Here is a 17,034-nt window from a genome sequence, read left to right on the forward strand (position 1 = left end):
CAGAGAGAAAAGACGAGGAAGGACCAGACCAGGCTGCAAGGACACACAGATGCCAGGGAATGAGGGGGCATAGCTTCTTCCTCTTCTTTCTCAAAACTCCCCTCCACCCACATGATCAACACCTATTTTTTGACAAAACTGACACTTTGAAAAGCAATGGTTCATTTGGGAAGAAAGTTCTGGTGGTGATGACAGCCCAGTACCATGCCAATGTGCCCAACACCACTGATCCGCAAGCTTAGAGATGACTAAAATGGCACATTTCATGTCACAGGTGTTTTTGAAAACATACCGACAGGTATAGCGAAGCCATGGCTCGCTGGAGATGGAGCTGGTTCTCACGTGGACTGAAACAAAGGAAGAGGCTGGACCACCTCGTAGGGTCAGAAATGACAGAGCATGTGAAGGGACACAGGGACCCACCCGAGAGAGTGCGCCCAGCAGCCAAGGCTGAAGCCACCTGGGCAACAAGGCAAGCAGCTCAGCACCACGTTCCACATAACCAGAGTCAAGAAATCTGGGGTGGGAGAGACAGAGACACACAGCCAGTGGGTCCTTGCAGGCCAAGGATGCTGGGGCCATCCCCTCCAGCTCTACAGGTTAGGATACCAGGCGGGAAGATGCCTTTGGCAGTGGTGAGGCGACAGGAAGTGAATGCTCAGCCTACTGTCCTCGGCTTGGGTCTGACTCCCACTGTCCCCAGCTCAGAAGCCTGGCATCCCAGCCCACTCCTCTCAATGTCTCCCACAGGGTTTGTGCTCGCCTGGGATGGACCGCAGCCGAGGATGGGCATACCACCTCACTTTGCCTTCTTCACCCCGTGACTATGTCTGAGCCTTGGAGTACTCCACCCTCCCAATCAGGGACCAGCAGGTGGTGATGAATTCTCTCCTCTCTTACAGATATGGAAACTAAGGCTAGTGCAAGGCTGGAATCAGAGAGCAGAGAAGAGATGAGCAAGCTTACCAGAAGCTAAACAGTATGAGGCACCTGGCCCTGGGGGAGGCTGGTGGAAGGATGTGCCAGGTTCCTAGAGCCAGGCTCAGAATCCAGGTGCCCTAAGAGGAGGAAGACAGAGATGGCGAGAGCCAGGACTTGCAGTCACATCTCCCTGGAGGGGCAGGTGGGTGCATCTGGCTCTGTCCTTCACTGTCTCTGAGGTCCTAGGTGAGTTATTACATGTCCCCTGGACCCATTTCTAAAACTGTGGAATGGAGGAAGTGGGACCTGCTAAGACAGCAATGTGGAACATCAGAGCACCTTGCACCTCGCACCAGATGTGGGCCGTGTGTCAGCCTGCAGTGGAACGAGCAGGTGGCTTGGAGGGCCCCAGATCCCACACAGGTGCAGCTCAGAAACCAGCGACTTTTCCCAGGCTCCTCCTGGAGGTCGCGGAGGAGCATCAGGGCACAGGCAGAAAGGCAGCCTTTTGGGGCCATGGCGCCTCCAGCAGCCACTCCTGCGAGGCTCAAAGCCAAAGCCAAGAGGGACCCGCCACCACCCTCTCAGAACCACACCCACAGTGTCAAGACAGTCACTCATTCTGTAGATAAACATCTGTGTTTGAATCTCAGTCAAGGGATTGTCCTACAGGCCCAATATCCAGAGGCCACCTTGGGGCAAACAAACCCCAGCTGTGAGCGTCCTGTCTCATGGAGCTGACTCCACGATTGGCAAGCAGACCAGATACAAGGAGCAAGTCCGACACTCCCAGACAGCACTCAAGGTCACTGAACGAATAAACCATGGTGCACTTGCAGAGAATCGGGGGGGGGGGGCGGAGGGGATGATCTTCACTAGAATCCACAGGGAAGCTTGCGGGAGGAAGACAATGGACCTGACATGAGGAGGGTGTCCATGAATGCGTCACCGAGAGGACTCCCGGGAGAGTGATGGGAGTCAGGGTGGGACCTGAGAACAGAGAAGCAGTGAGCAAGCCTCAACAGCAGCTACACTGTGTGAGGACCCTGGCATCTGGGAGAAACAGCAGGGGAAACCGCAAGACCAGATCAGGGTTGGAAGCTATCGTTCGTCTGTTCGATGAAACGGAATGAGGGAGGTACACAGCATGGAGAGTGGGGAAAAGGATGCTGCAAGAATTGGGGCCACAGACAAGGGCAGCCTGGACCACTGTGCTGTGCTGGTACAGAGATGGACAGGTGGACAGTGTCTCAGGAGGAGAGCCACAGGTTGTGCAGAGTGAGGGCAAGGGGACAGACAGGGATGGCTACAAGGAAGGCTTGTAGCTTGAGCCGCTGGCAGGGTTATGTGACCATGTACAAAGGCGGGGGATGATGTAGGGGAGAGGGAGGAGAGAGTGTGTGTGCACAAATGCCTGCCTGCCTGCCAGGGAAGATCCGGAGCCCTGTCTGAGCTGCCTCGCTGTCTCTAAGCAGAGACTATAGGGCAGCTGGGGATGCTCCCGCTGCCATGCCCTGATCTCAGAGCTCTCTGCTGACTTTCCCACACTAAGATAGCCCCTGGCTCCTAGACTCCGTCTGGCTGTTCGGTCGTCCTGCCTGCCTCCCCCCTGGATATAAACGAGCTTGCTGACTGCTTTCTCTGATCACTGGTTCCACTGTATTATATGTAACTTGGTGCATCCAACATGCCTGACTACAGCCATGGGCCCGGCTGGATGACCCAGGTCCCAGCTGCCACTACACAGCTCTCCAGGGCCCAAACAGCTCCGACAGCCAACCTCCTTAGAGGGGCTTGGATGGAGCTGTGTCACTCCACATGCATGTTTTACATCAGGAAGGAAAACCCTTGAGGAGCAAGACCACTGGACACAGGTGCCTCAAAGCTGAGAACACCAGTGTGCCACAACTTGGAGCCCAGCACGCTGGGCTGTCACCACTACTGGCTCTGACGGGCTGTGGGAGGCCCAAGATGTGACTGTGAGAAGCTGTTTTCTCTCTGGAATCCTAGGGAGGGGAGGTGGTGAGTGGGACCAGGCTGGGAGGCCGCCCAATTCTTCCTAGTCTCCAAAGTCAGCATCTTTTTTCACTCAGGGCGCAAGGAGGCAGGCAGCTGGGTAGGGAGTGCAGGATCACTGCTCCCTACGCGAGCCCACGCGGGCAGGTGTGTGGCTGCTTACTAGGGCTCATGGGACCTGTCTTACGGGGTACCATTTCCTGGTCACCTTCACGGTGACCCCACCTGCTACTTGGCAGCTGGCATTTGTCACAGATGGGAGGGTCCTTTGGGACTGGGGCAGCTCCAGGCAAGGCTGAGGTGCCAAGTGCTCCGGGTGCTCAGTTATCCTGTGGGGCCCTCACTTAACCCTCTCACTCCCCGTGACAGGAACTTTTTGATGCTGATGTCATTTTCTGCCCAGGAATCTCTGCCAGGGAAAATTCTTAAGTATACAAATAGCCCCATAAATAATATTCACTTCTGGGTTAGAGCTAAAAGCCAACAGCTAGAATTAACCCAGGCCTAGTAATTGCATATGTGCTCAATAAAACATGAGTAAATCATAAGTACAACATGAAACAGAAAAATGTGCTGACTAGCAAGCCAAATGACAGGAACAAAACATGAAATTATTATTCAGGATGGTTTAAATCAAGGCTGCCCAACAGAAATTAGTGCAAGCCACATACTTAACATTTTAATTTTTAGGCTGCCGTATTTCAAAAAGGCTTTTTTCCCCCCCTTTTTTTAAATAAGAGGGATGGGGCATGTGGTACAAGAGGTCAAGCCACTGCTTGTGACGCCAGAATCCCACATCTGAGTCTTGGCTGCTCTGCTTCCAATTCAGCTCCCTGTTACTGTGCCTGTCTGTGTGCCTGGCCACCCACATGGGGGCTGAGGTAGAGTTCCAGACACCTGGTTTTGGCTTGGTCTGGCCCAGCCACGGATATTGTAGCCATGAGAAGTGTGTGGTGAATGCAACGCCTTCTCCCTCTTTGTTGCTCTTTCTCATCTCCCAGCACACAGCTGGCGTTCCGGCTCGTCTCCGTGCGGACAAGCCCTGCACCCAGTGCTGATCCGCACACAGTCAGTGTGACCTCATGGAACAACCCAGTACTAAGCTAGCAGCAATTTCAAAAAAGATTCCTGCATTAGGAAACTGAGAAAAAGACTAGGAGGGAACACAGAAAGCTCAGTGGTTGTGGAGTCTTCCCTGAGTGCTGGGTATGCAACGACTGCCCCTGCCTTTTCAGTTTTGTAGGGGGTCCAGCTAGAACACATTCACATTTCTACACCATAGCCTGAACTTGGCCTTCGCAGTTCAGCCTGGAAGGAGTGGATTTACCAGATGGAAAAAGCAAGTCCCCCAGGTACCAATTAACCGTCAACTGGGAGCCTGGCACTGCATACCCTCATGTTCACCGGCAACATGTTGGACAGGTGGTAATGGGTAGCAGAGATGGATGGATGGGAAAGGAAACAAAAGGAAGAAAAATGACACATTTTAAATTAAATTCTCATTCTTTATGTCCAAAGTTACCACTCACTAGTTGTATGACTTTCAATTTACAAAAGGATTTGTATAATTTTTACTTACTGATTTGAAAAGCAAAGACATAGAGATCTTCCATCTGCTGGTTCACTCCCCACATATGCCCACAGCAGTGAGGGATGGGCCAGGTCAAAGTCAGGAGCTTGGAACTGAATCTAGGTCTCCCATGTGGGTGGCAGAGACTGACCTGTGTGAGCCATCACTGCTGCCTCGCAGGGTGTGTGATAGCAGATGGAGCTGGGTCACCAACCCAACCATTCTGCTACAGGACGCGAGTGTGACAGGGGCATCTCCAACCAGCTGTGTCATCTAAAGTAAAGTGCTTAACCATTCTGTGCTGTCATTTCCTTAAGCTTAAAATGCCAAGTAGCAGTAAGCATTATGTAGGATTTTGCCGGAAGTGAGATTATCCAGGCTGTGTTTTGTCACCCAGCCTGTGCTTCTGGAAAAGCTGGCTGCTGTCTATTGAGTACTCAGTGGTCAGGCAGATCTGGTTAAGATGGTGGCAGCTCCCAGGCTAGACCCGCTTGCTGTCTGCTCCCCTCTCACACGCCCTCCTCACACATTCCCGGGTCTCAGCTGTGGTGAAGCCAGCCCTTGGCTGGTTCCTCTACCCAGCCCTTCATGCCCCCAGCCCTGCCCGCATCCTGGCACACATACCTGCACCACCTCGGGCTTCACATTGAAGATGTAGAGCCAGTCACTGAAGCGGGGGTAGCTGTCGAGCTCTGGGGTCCGCTCGCTGGCAGCCACGCTGAGCTTGCACTGCCGCTGCTTGCAAATGTACCGCACCAGCTTGGCCTGTGGGAGAAGGAGGGATAACCTCAGTCATGGTGTAGCACGCAAGCACATGGCCTCTCAAGCCAGCTATGGGGGCATTCTCACACAGACAACAAACTGGTATGTGGCAGACTCCCCGGAACAGGGCAGGAAGAGGGCAGGCAAGGAGCCTGGGAGTCACCGCCCAATGCTAGGACCACAAGGATCAAAGAGAGCAATGGGCTGTGCTGGCCGACAGAGACCTCACTGCTGGGGTCTCAGCAGAAATATGAATGGGGAAGATGTGGGGGTCCACAGCAGGTAGGCAGCCCTCCTCCCACGACGATGCTTCCTGCCTTCCCGGGCTGGGCTCAGTCCCTACGTTGGAGAAGTCACTCAGCTCTCTTGGAAACACTGCAGTTCCTGGGGAATCCTGCAGTCTCTCCAGAACAAGGCTGCTATGCACGTAAAACAAAGCAGAAGAGGACCAAGGGCATCAATTATGCTTAAATGCACTGATGGAAACACCACTTACTGTGACAACAGCAATGAACCTTATTTATAAAGTATGAATAAAACTAGCAGTGGCTCTGACAACCAACCCAACCTGAAAGTTGTGACAAGTGTAAAGCAGCCTCTTCATTCACCCCAGAACCTTCCTGTGGTGACAAGCATAGCAGGGTTAGTCTCTCTGAAACTCACACAGTTGCTCGCACTCCCATGTCTTCATGACAATGCTCAACAGAGAAAGGGAGGGCCCTCCAGTGGCTGGGGCCTCAGAGGCTGGTTCTCATTAGAGGTCTTGGTTCCTTCCTGCCTCACTGGGTGACCCCGCCTGGAGAAGCCTCCATCAGTTGCAGGACTCTGGGGCCACTGAACTCTGTCTTGGATTGTGAGCTCAAACAAACCTTTGTTTTCCAAAGAAGCTCCCATGGGCTATTTATTTATTTGAAAGTCGGATTTATGGAACAAGGAGGAAAGAGAGAGGGAGGGAGGGAGAGAGCAAGAGAAATCTTATATCTGCTGTTTGTTCCCCTCAGACAGCAGCAACGGCCAAGACTGGGCCCAAGCCAGGAGCTTTTTGCACGTCTCCCACATGAGCATGGGGGCCCGAGCACTTGAGTTGTCCTGCACTGCTTTCCCAGGTGCACTGACAGGGCCCAGAAGCAGAGCAGCCAGGACAAACACCAGTGCCCATACAGAATGTGTGCACAGCAGGTGGCAGCCTTCCCCATTACACCACAATGCCAGCCCCTCCCTTTGGTAATCTCAAGTAACAAAAAGCAGATTGGTATCAATGTGATAAGACAATAGCTGTGATTCACACTGGAGATGGAGCCAGTAGTCCTTGCAAAGATGGATGTGACTTGTCTAAACCCAACTGAACCACATAACAAATTCCAGCAGAAACTGGTGGGAACAAAGCCTCATTTCTCTCCATCCAGCCAGGGTCTCCTTGAATTCTGTCCATAGGCACTACTCCCCACCCTCCCACGCATGGCCGGAGGGATGCAAGGGTACTATCAGACTCACAATGACAACAACACCTTCTGAAGCCTTCCAGGCTCACCCACATAACAAGCTGATGGAGCCAGATGCTTCCTACCCAGGGTTACTGGCCCTTTCGTGTGGGTCCTGTGCATTCATGGTTGCCAGGGGGCTGAGAGGCAAGTGAGGATGACCACTAGAGAGCCAACCTGCTGGGAATCAAAATCTTCCTACTGCAGACAGTCTGGGGAAATCAGGCACACAGGGGCCATCCAGGGCCACACCTGCAACTGCAAACCCCTCTGGCACCCATGGCAGGCATTGCTAATCTATCACTCATGCACATCCCACTGAGGCTCACAGCTCTGAAGTCAGCTGTCACGGAACCTGGTGCTCTGCTCACAAATAGGATCTCACCCCACAGGTAAAAGCCGACACTCCTCTCCCTCACCCAGGCTCACCCCACTCTGATTGCCATCCCCACCCCCAGGGAGTGACCAGAGGCAAATTCCCAAATCAGGGCCCTACCTTGCTAGTCTGGGCTCACTGCCAGCCCGCTCTGCTCCGGGTACTGCCCTGCCCTCAAACACACACCCACAGCCAGTGCCTACCAGAGCCCTTCTGTAGTTCCCCACCCCAAGCCCCTGTTCAGACTTCCGGCTAGCAGGCTCTCCCTCATCTAGACTCCCCATATTGCATCTGGCCTCATCTTCTCCACTCCCAGCATCTGGATTATGAATGCTGTAGGCCACAGGGTGCCTTGCACTCAAGGTGGGCACTTGTGATTAGGGTCTTGTTCAACAGATGGAGACCCAGTGCCTGGACAGCCTCCAAGCTGAACAGAAGCAGGTTTGAACATCCCACAAACTAGCTGTAACCTCGAGGTACTTCCTTTGTTCTAGATTGGGGTCACTCACCTGTAAAATAGGAAGGACTAGCTCCCCTAGAGCCACAACCTAGAAGCCTGGGGAAAGGTGAGCCCCCCCCAGCCCCCGTCATAGCAGCCTGGGACAGGGACCCTGGCTCCCCTTGCTCTGTACCACACCTCCACCTGCTACTGTACATGGCCCAGGACACACTTAGAACTGCCCCCCCACCGCCTCCAGAGCCCCATGGATGGTCCTTCCAACCCTAAGAACTCAGATCACAGCTTCAAAGGGCTGATCAAAGACAGGACCACAAACCAAACAGCTGTGCACACTCAAAAGCCGCTGTTTTCCACATCAGCAGAGGCGGCTGGGCTCACGACGCAGCAACAGCAATCAAGACCATCTGTCAGCAGTGTGGGGGCCACACCTCTGGGAGTGATTCACAACACATCCTTCGACACAAGGGTTCAGCCAGCAGAGATGGCCAACCTGGCCTCAGCCTGGGCCAGCACCGGGGCTCATCAGTCCCCTCCAACCTGGCCAGCCCTTGCTAGCTCAGGGCTCTTGTCCCTCCAGCAGGCGGGTTCTTGTTAGTGACCACTGGGTCTGCACAGCTCAGTTTCAATAGCCCTTCCTCTAGGAAGCCTTCCCCTAGCTGGGCAGTGTCCAGCTCAAACCTCATACTATACTTGTAAACTGTTTTTAGAGACTTATTTATTTGAAAAGTAGAGTTACAGAGAACGTGAGCAAGAGAAAGAGAGAAGGAGCGACAGGGAGATCTTCCATCTGCTGGGTCATCCTCAATACTACAATGTCTGGGACTGGGCCAGGCTGAAGCCAGGAGCTTAATTCAGGTCTGCCTTGTGGATGTAGTAGAGGACCAAGCACTTCGGTCATCTTCTACTGCTTTCTCGGGCCATTAGCAAGTAACTGGATCAGAAGTAAGACTGCCCAGGACTCGAATCAGTAGTCGTATGGGTTGCTGGTGGTACAGGCAGCAGCTTAACTGGCTGTACCACAGCTCCAGCCCTTACACTTAGGCTTTTTGCTGTGTCTGTTTCCTTGTTCACCATCAACTCCACGAGGCCAGCATCCCAGTCTGTGCTTCTGGTCCAGTGTTGGATCCCAGGCAGTGTTGGATTTTTCAAAGTTTTGCTCACAAAAACACAAATACACACACAACGCAGTCTAGCTGGGCGTTTATCAAAGCCAGAGTGGGAAAGCAGACACCTGCAGGGCAAGTGTTGAGTTAGGAGGCTCAGCGTCTTGGACAGGAGGAGAGAGCAGGCCTGGAGTTCAAGGCCACTGAAGAGCCCCACCAGATCACCCAAAGGGCCGCCTCTTTCACCCAGGGCCGGCTCCCCAAACAGGCAACTTGTGCCTAAGACCAGAAAGGGAGAGGAGCCCATATGCTGGACCTGCTTCCCAGTGAGTTGGCAAGCTGCTGTCTCTGTAAGGGTAGCCAGGGTACCCAAAAGGAACCGCAACAGGCTTGGGATCTGCGTGGAGTGGAGCTGAGAACAAGAGAGGCCCCAGGGTGCAATGGCTCCCACCAGGGCGAGAGAAGGTCACTCATGCTTTTCGGAAAGTTGGTTGCAGTCCCAAGGAGCACCGGAGCTACTTTCCCAGCCTAACCACAGCGGGTCGGCCAGCTCAGCCCCGAGGGCCTCCAAGGGGACAGTTCACATTAGTGGTGTCATTTTCTTTTAACCACAAAAACCACAAGATACAAATTTTCCGGAATAGGAAAGCACCTGGGGTTTCCGAGACGGGAGTGGCAGCGTGACCAAGAGAGCCATTAGGAAGCAGGCCACAACAGGCAGGGCCCTGAGCATGCTGAAGGCTCCCCCAGCAACTTTCTGGGGCTCCCTGGCTGTGTGCCCCACCACGCGTGGACAGGGGTTGCAGTAAAGAAAGATGAGGAAAACACCAAGGCAGCCCCCAGTGGATGGGTGCTTACAGAAACACTGTACACAGCAGGCGCATACTAACTGTCCCAGACTCAAAGACCCAGGCTCCCAGTCCAGCATTTAAGAATAAGCATGGCAGGTTCAGCCCCCCCTGTAGCACCCACACCTGGTATGAGCACGGATCATGTCCCAGCTACTCTGTTTCCCATGCAGCTCCTTGTTAATAAGCCTGGGAAAGCAGCAGATGATAACCCCAGTTCCTTGGGTCTCTGCCCCCTAATATGACAGACCCAGAAGAGGCTCCAGTCTCCTGGTTTTCGCCTGGCTCAGAACTGCCCACTGTGGCCATTTGGAGAGTAAACTAGTGGGCTTGAGCTCTCACTCTGCCTTTCAAGTTCATTGAAAATGCATATATAGCTAAAAGTCCAGGATCTTGGGGGGAAATTGCCAATAGGACCCCAGAAGAGGGTGGCATCCACTCCAGGAGGAGGGTAACACCAACTCCAGGAATGAGCCCCAAGCATCCTGATCAAAGTCAAATGCTGACGTCAAACAAGGCTGCCAGAAGCATCTCTTTGACAGTGGTGAGGCCTGCCAGCCCCAAAGGGCACACAGCAAATGCTGTGCAGGGTGAACAGGTCTGGTCCCAGGAGCTCATGCCAGGGGTCAGCCCCATGGTGCAGTGGGCAGTGCCACCTACTGCAATGCTGACCTCCCATTTGGGCGCCGTTTCATTTCTGACCCAGGTCCCTGTTAATACACCTGGGAAAACTAAGGGAGACGGCCAGGTGCTTAGTCCCCTGCACAGACGTGTCCGTCCTGGAGAAATCTCCTGACTCTTTGCTCAGTTCCAGCAGCCACTGCAGCCATTTGGGGAAGTGAACCAGTGGATAGATCTCTCTCTCTCTCTCTCTCTGTAATTCTTTCAAATGAATAAGCAAATCTTAAAAAGGACATGCCCCTGACTGAGAGGAGTTTCTATAGAGACAGCAGATGGCTTCCAGAACCCTGAGGTGTCCAGGGAACATGAGGCCTAACACAGTGACACTGCAGAGACCAAAGCCTCACAGAGGGAAGGCCTTCCCCCTGTCATTCTTCCTTCACTTTTTTCAAAACCTGATTCCCCAAAGCTGGCACCCCATTGCCACCCATGCAACTGCAGGCCAGGCTAAACTGTACCCACAGAACCACTCATCCCCAGAACCACTCATCCCCAGAAGCTGCCAAAGAGAGAGAAAGGGCACTGCCAGCTCCAAGCAAAACTTCTCACAAAGGTCTTGGGGTGGGGGCTGGCCTGGGGCCAGCCATTGTGATGGACTAGCTGGGCAGTACAGGAGTGAACACTGGCCAAACGTCCCACCCTTGCACACCACATGCCAATGCCTCCTGTCTACTATGAACACCTGCTCTCAGGGATCAGGGGCAATGCCCACCAGGAGTTAACCGTTCCACCTCTGGCAGGAAGCATCAGTCTGGCAGGTGCCACCACCTGGCAGTGTGGCTAAAGCTCATTTATTTCCTTGTAGTTTCTCTGCCCGCAAGGTGGAGAAGGTAGCATGGGCTACACAGCACTCCTGAAGTCACTACAGAATCACACCTACCAACACTTAGCCCATTGCACAGAACACCTGAAGGACTTGCCACACGGGACCACAGGAGAGCCGCCTGAGAGAGGAGGTGCCATTAAGACTTTGCCTTCCCCAAGCTTCTTTGCACTTTTGCAGAAAACATCTCTTTCCAGGAAATGGACTTTGCTCCACCCCTACAATTTCAGGATCTGAAAAGGAGTGATCCCTTCCGTAGGTGACCTCCAAATCCATGAAGGATTATGTGAGTGCCCAGGGGCCAAGGCACTTGCTACCCTAACACTCACCTGGATGTTGGCCGCCCAGGTCTTCACATCTTCAAAGCAGGGCAGGAGGTTAAGTGCACAGAGGCAGACAGACCCTTGATGAAGTATAAATGGACAAATGGAGCCCAAGCGTAGGCTAAGATGGAGAGCAGCCCCCAAGCGTGGCACAGACTTCCTCAGTGATGGAAACAACACTGATGACCATCTACCTGCTGTCATTAGCCTCTCCCACTTGTGCCTGATCACCTGCCCTCCCTGGATTCTCAGCAGAAATCCCAGGAGGCAGGAATCTTGGGCAGTGTCACGCACAAAGCCCCAAGCCTACTCTGAGTCACAACACTCCGTTCACTAAACAGCCATGTTCAGCAGGGAGCGCTGCAGGTCCTCCTAGGCCTCTGCTGGGCAGTATGGGTACCCGGTGTTGAGCAGGGGGATTCCAGGTGGCCAGCTGGCCTCATTCGGGGCTTAGGATGCCTGCCTGGCCTGTAAGCAGCAGGGACAAGTCAGTGCTCATCAATGTCCCCCTCAAACAGGGAACTATGTGTTACACTCATATCATGGTGTATCATCTCTCTCATCTTGCTTCTTGTCCACAAGAGCTTGACAACTTCCTGGAATCTATGTGTATTAGGAAGAGGCTCACTCCCACATTCAGCCTTGTATCATTGCCCCAAATAGAAGCTCCTACCGCACAGCCAACTTAGCCCACTAATGCTGCCCCACTGGTACCAGCAGTACAGCAGAGGGCAGAGCCAATCTCTCAGACTGTCCTGGGCAGAGAATCCCATGACTTCCAGCACAGGCTTCCTTGCTGAATTACCACCAGGGCCACGGCCTCTGATCCCACTTTGCAATTACTCACCCTCAGGCTACATGGCACCCTGGCTCGAAACCAGCACTCAGTGCAGTAAAACCAGCCCCACCCTGCCCAGTCCCTAGGGGCACCCCTTTCAAGGTCCCAGCATGCTTTGCACAGGCAATGAAGCACCTGGAAGGCCAAGGCACTGACTACCCCTTTCCTCCAGCCTGTGGAGCCTGCAGCTGGCAGGCACAGCTCTGCAAACAGGTCCCACCCACCAACACCCCCAGGGCCCTGGCTCCTGCTTGTGAGGGGGGCAGCACTGAACTGTTTTCATTTTCAAAGTTGGTATATTATTATTGTTTTAGAAAGGCTGAATAAGAGAGGAACTGAACTCTTCCATCTGCTGTCCCACTTCCCAAATAGCCACCACAGCCAGGATTGGACTAGGTCAAAGCCAGGAACCAGCAACTCCATTTGGGTTTCCCACGTGGGTCCAGGGGCCCAAGCCCTTGGGCTCTCCTTTCTGCTTTCCCAGGTGCATTGGCCAGGAGCTGAATCACAAGTGGAATAGCCAGGACTTGTACCTTTGCTAAGATATGGGATGCCAGTGTCACAGGTAGCAGTTCGACCTGTCACACCACAATGCTAGCCCCACATTGGACTCTCAGATGGTCACCCAGAGGCAGTCCCTGTGAGGGTCAACTCCTCATCCAGGCCATCCCAAACTAGAGGAAGTCACCCAACGCCTCCTGACAGTCCAGCCTACCCTCTCTCCTCCTGGCTCCTCTGCTCTGGCCTTGGGACATTCCCCTTCCTCTACCTCCTCCCGAAGGCATGAATGTGCCTCTAGGGACTTCCTGTCAAGCCTGCCAGTTAAGCAGTTGGGCCTGGCTGTCATGGCCAACTTGTTGCAAAATCATTTCTAAGAACGCAAGGAGGCACTGGTCGCTGACAGCTCCCTGCACAGGCTAAGCTCAGTACTGGGCTCCAGGGCAGCTGCAGGGGAGGCAGGAGGAGACAGGTTGGGGTATGCTGACAGCAGCACGCAAGGGGTAGTGGGAGACAGAGGTCCAGGGCAAGTGGGGCCAGGAGAGGAGAAAGTGCAGGTGACCTCAATCCTGCACCAGGCATTTGGCTGGGGCAGCTGCCAGGTCACAGACAACCTCCCCGCCAGACTCCCCACCAGCCCTCCTGCCTTGACGTCAAACTTAGAGTCGGGGAACTTCAAACACAAACAAACAAGTCTGCCCCAGACCGCAAGTGGAGCCGTTCCCAAGGAGGCCAGGGCTGAGCGCAGCTGAAGCTGGGAACTCAGGGCTGCCTGCCCTGGCCTCGGCTCCACCACAGCCACCGCTTCCAGGGACCTGATACCACACTGCAGATGGGGGTTGGTGTGGGGCTGTAGTCCCAGCGGGGACCAAACAAGTCCAGCCTCTAGCCTCTGCAGTGGGTGCCCATGGGGTGGTGGGAAACCCTGCCCCAAGCACTGACAGGTTGGCATGCTCCAGCGTGCAACTGACCACACTTCCTGACAACATGACACTTCCTGACCCTAGTACTGAGCCCAAATGGCTGGAGGAGGAGAGGTGAAGCCATGAGGCAGTTGGAAGAACTCATAGAGCTTTTCTGGACCACACCGGGCTTACAGACAGGCCAGCGTGAGCAGCTCAGGGCCTTCCCTGCCTTTCTCACAGACACCTATGGACCCGTCACACTTCACGTAGATCCTTCGAGAGGGAGGAGTCCCCCTGACCTCCAGTCTGACTCAGCTCCCACCTGGGCAGCTGGGTGAGTCATGCAGAGAAAGGGGCTCTGCAGAAAAGAAGCCTCAGCTTGTCAATCAGCGAGTGACCTCTCTCAGTTCTGCCCTTTTGGACTGTTTCCTGCCTCAGTTCAAGACTGCAATCCTTCAGCATGCTGGGGGTTCTCAGAGCCAGCTGTACACACAGGACTGCATCATGAGACTTCAAGAAACCTGCTTTAGTTCCATGACAGCTGCCCTGGGTCTAAAACAAAAAAGCACACAGGTGACAGAAAAGAACCTTTGGCTACCATCAAGTCATCCAACCAACATGCAAGAAACTTTGTGTGAGCACAGAGGACACAGTTATAGTGACGCAGGAGGGACAGAGGTAGTCACAGACACCCCTGCCTCAGGATATAAACAGCAGCAGCGCCCATCCACTGAGTATCCCTCACACAGCAGCCCCAGTGGTGCCAGCATTAGCTGGGAACCAAGGGGAGAGCCAGTCCAAAGGCTGCACCCATGGACGGGGTAGTACTGCCCACAAGCCTGACCCCACATCAACACAGCCTGCATCCAAGTTCAAAGACTCCCCGTGCCTGTCTGAAGTGCAGTGAGCCTCCAGGGCAGAGTCTACTGAAGCCTACCCCTCAACAGCCCCATTACAACAGGCAATCCTGGAGAATCCCCGGTACCATACTCTGGGAGACACCTGGTTGGGAATTATCAAGCGGGGGCCCCCAAAACAGGCAGAGGCCACATCCAATGGCAAATGCGGACTCCTATCAACAGGTACACCCCCCTTCCCTAGCTCCTTAAGACCTGAACCCTGGAAGGCACAGGGAGGGAGGGAGTAGTGTGAGGACCCCATTTTATACTGATCTGTGAGCATCTGCTCAAGCAGGAGGCTGTGCCAGGTGCTGCAGGAGAACTGGGCTTCCTACATATATATGTGTTTGGAAGGCAAAATGCACACAACAGGCAAAGACAAAGACGGAGGAGGGAGATCTTCCACACACAGCATCACTCTTGGAAAGACCACAACAGCTGGAACTGGGCAATGGGTCGGGCACTACATCCAGTGTCCCATATGGGTACAAGGGCTCAAAGACTTGGGTCATCTTCCACTGCCTTCCCATGCACAGTAGCAGCAAGTTGGATGGGAGGCAGAGTAGTCATACTCAAAGTAGTGCTCATATGGAATGCTGGACTCACAGGCAGCACCAGCAGCTTAATTTGCTGCATCACAATGCTGACTCTAGCAAAGGGCTTTCCATTGAAAGCATATGACTTGACCTAGGAACCCAGGCCATCATGGTAAAGCATGGAGGGCTGTGCAAGAAGCCAGAGGCCAAGGGCAGATGAACGCTTTGGACAAGAGGGGAAAGTTGTCCAATAGCAGACTTCCCCCTAGAATGATGATGGATGCCGGCACTTCCTGCCAAGCCCCGTGCTAGGCACTGCTCCCCACATCCCTAATACCTACCCAGGCCTCGTCCTGGCTTACAGAACCTCGCACACAGAATCCAGTTTCACATGGGGTTGACACACTGCTGGAAATGCTGGGGGTTCTCAACTCACTTTCACATTATAGCCCCAGGAGAGGGTCCCAGCATGCTGCCATGAGGACCCAGTCACAGGCTACATGGAAGGGGCATGTCTCATTGCTGGCAAAGTGGAGGACAGCCTCTGCGCATGCCCTGGCTGCTCTAAAGAGGGACAGGCTGCAGCAGTTGTCTAGAACTTCCAGAATGGCCAACAGGTGCCCAGAGAATCAGAGATGCCAGTTGAGCTGGCACACCCAACTCCAACCTCCTCATGGCAGAAACACAACGGTCAGATCCTGCCACCTCTGCCTTTACCTGCGACCTGAAACCGCCCTCCCTAACAGTGGACTTGACCAAGTTGTTTTGAGCTTCCTTCCAAAGCTCACGTTCCTTGGGTTAAGGCTTTCTGTCAGCTTCCAGAAAACCAACAAGGGGAAAAGCAAGGTGCCCCTTCCTCCTCCCCTGGAACCAGGGGCCTTCCGAAAGTCCTTCTGCATTTCTAAGAGCCAATGTGTTAGCCAAGTCCACTTTCTCAATTTTTTTTTTTTTTTTAGTTTGTGCATTTTATTTCCTAAGAAATCTTCCCCAAGTTCTCATTCACAAAGTTGCTCTAAGTTCTAAAAATTTTAGAGTTCTGATTTTTGTTTGTTTGTTTAGGTCCATGATTCATTTTCAATTAGTATTTGTATTCCAGGACTGTTCCCTCCGAGAAAGAGAGAGAGAGAGAATGAATGAGTGTGTTTGCGTGTGCACACGCGCTTTAATGCAACTACTCTATACAGATCATCTCATCTGAAATATCCATTCTCCAGCAGGTGCTATCATGAATAATCCCATTTTTCAGAGTGTCATGTAGACATGCAGAGTTGTCACTGAGGACCCGCAGGGCGCTGGCGCAGGACCTCCCCCGCCCTCCCAGCCTTCTGTACAGTGCTGTAATACTTGGATGTGACCTGTTCGCACCTTCCTAGCCAGATTACTCATCATACCGAATGCAACACAGCTGTGATTCGGTGCTGCTGGGGGAAAGAAAATGCATACATCCTCAATACAGGTACAGTTCTGGGAGGGGCATGGTACTTTCAGTCCATAGTTGGTAGACTCTGCAATTGTGAAACCCACAGAAAACCAGGGCCAGCCAGACTTGGAAAAAGATACTGGAACACCTGAGCACCCCTTCCAGCCGACCCCATGGACAGGCACCCTTCCCCACTGGGCAGTGGCCACGGTGGGTTCACCATGACTGTAAGGCTTCCCACACTCTTCCAGGCACAGGCCTAACAGTGCAGCATCTCCCAGAGCCCAGCTACTCAGCCAGAGGCCACAGAGTACCTCAACAAGGTGCCAGGTGCTGGAATGGGGCCTACTGAGTTCCCCAGAGCAGGACAGTGGGACACAGATCCTCTGTGGGGTAGAACAGCTGGGACAGACCCACAGCCCAGAAGAGACAATCCCCGAGATGATTCAAAGAGCTAGACCAAGGGCATGGCACGCAAAGGTGAGAGGGTTGGGACAGCGCTGTAGGTGGGGTGTGGCATGTGCACGGACTAAAGTCATAAAACATTTTTCTTTTTCAAAGGGAACAGCGAATA

The 17,034-nt window shown here is 53.6% G+C and overlaps 1 protein-coding gene across 4 annotated transcripts in view; it reads right to left on the reverse strand.

Moving 5' to 3' along the window:
• The window catches only part of KSR1 (kinase suppressor of ras 1), a 116,703-nt gene that overhangs the window by 38,823 nt on the left and 60,846 nt on the right, over window positions 1-17,034 (reverse strand). For all 4 annotated transcript variants that reach the window (XM_041001352.1, XM_041001350.1, XM_041001351.1 and 1 more), the window contains exon 2: window positions 5,132-5,272. In XM_041001352.1, the coding sequence (XP_040857286.1) occupies window positions 5,132-5,272 (141 nt within the window). The remainder of the gene's footprint in view (window positions 1-5,131; window positions 5,273-17,034) is intronic.

This window comes from Ochotona curzoniae, unplaced genomic scaffold (genome assembly GCF_017591425.1).
Source record: "Ochotona curzoniae isolate NIBS_2020 unplaced genomic scaffold, NIBS_Ocur_1.0 scaffold_2453, whole genome shotgun sequence".
NCBI classification, from domain to species: domain Eukaryota; kingdom Metazoa; phylum Chordata; class Mammalia; order Lagomorpha; family Ochotonidae; genus Ochotona; species Ochotona curzoniae.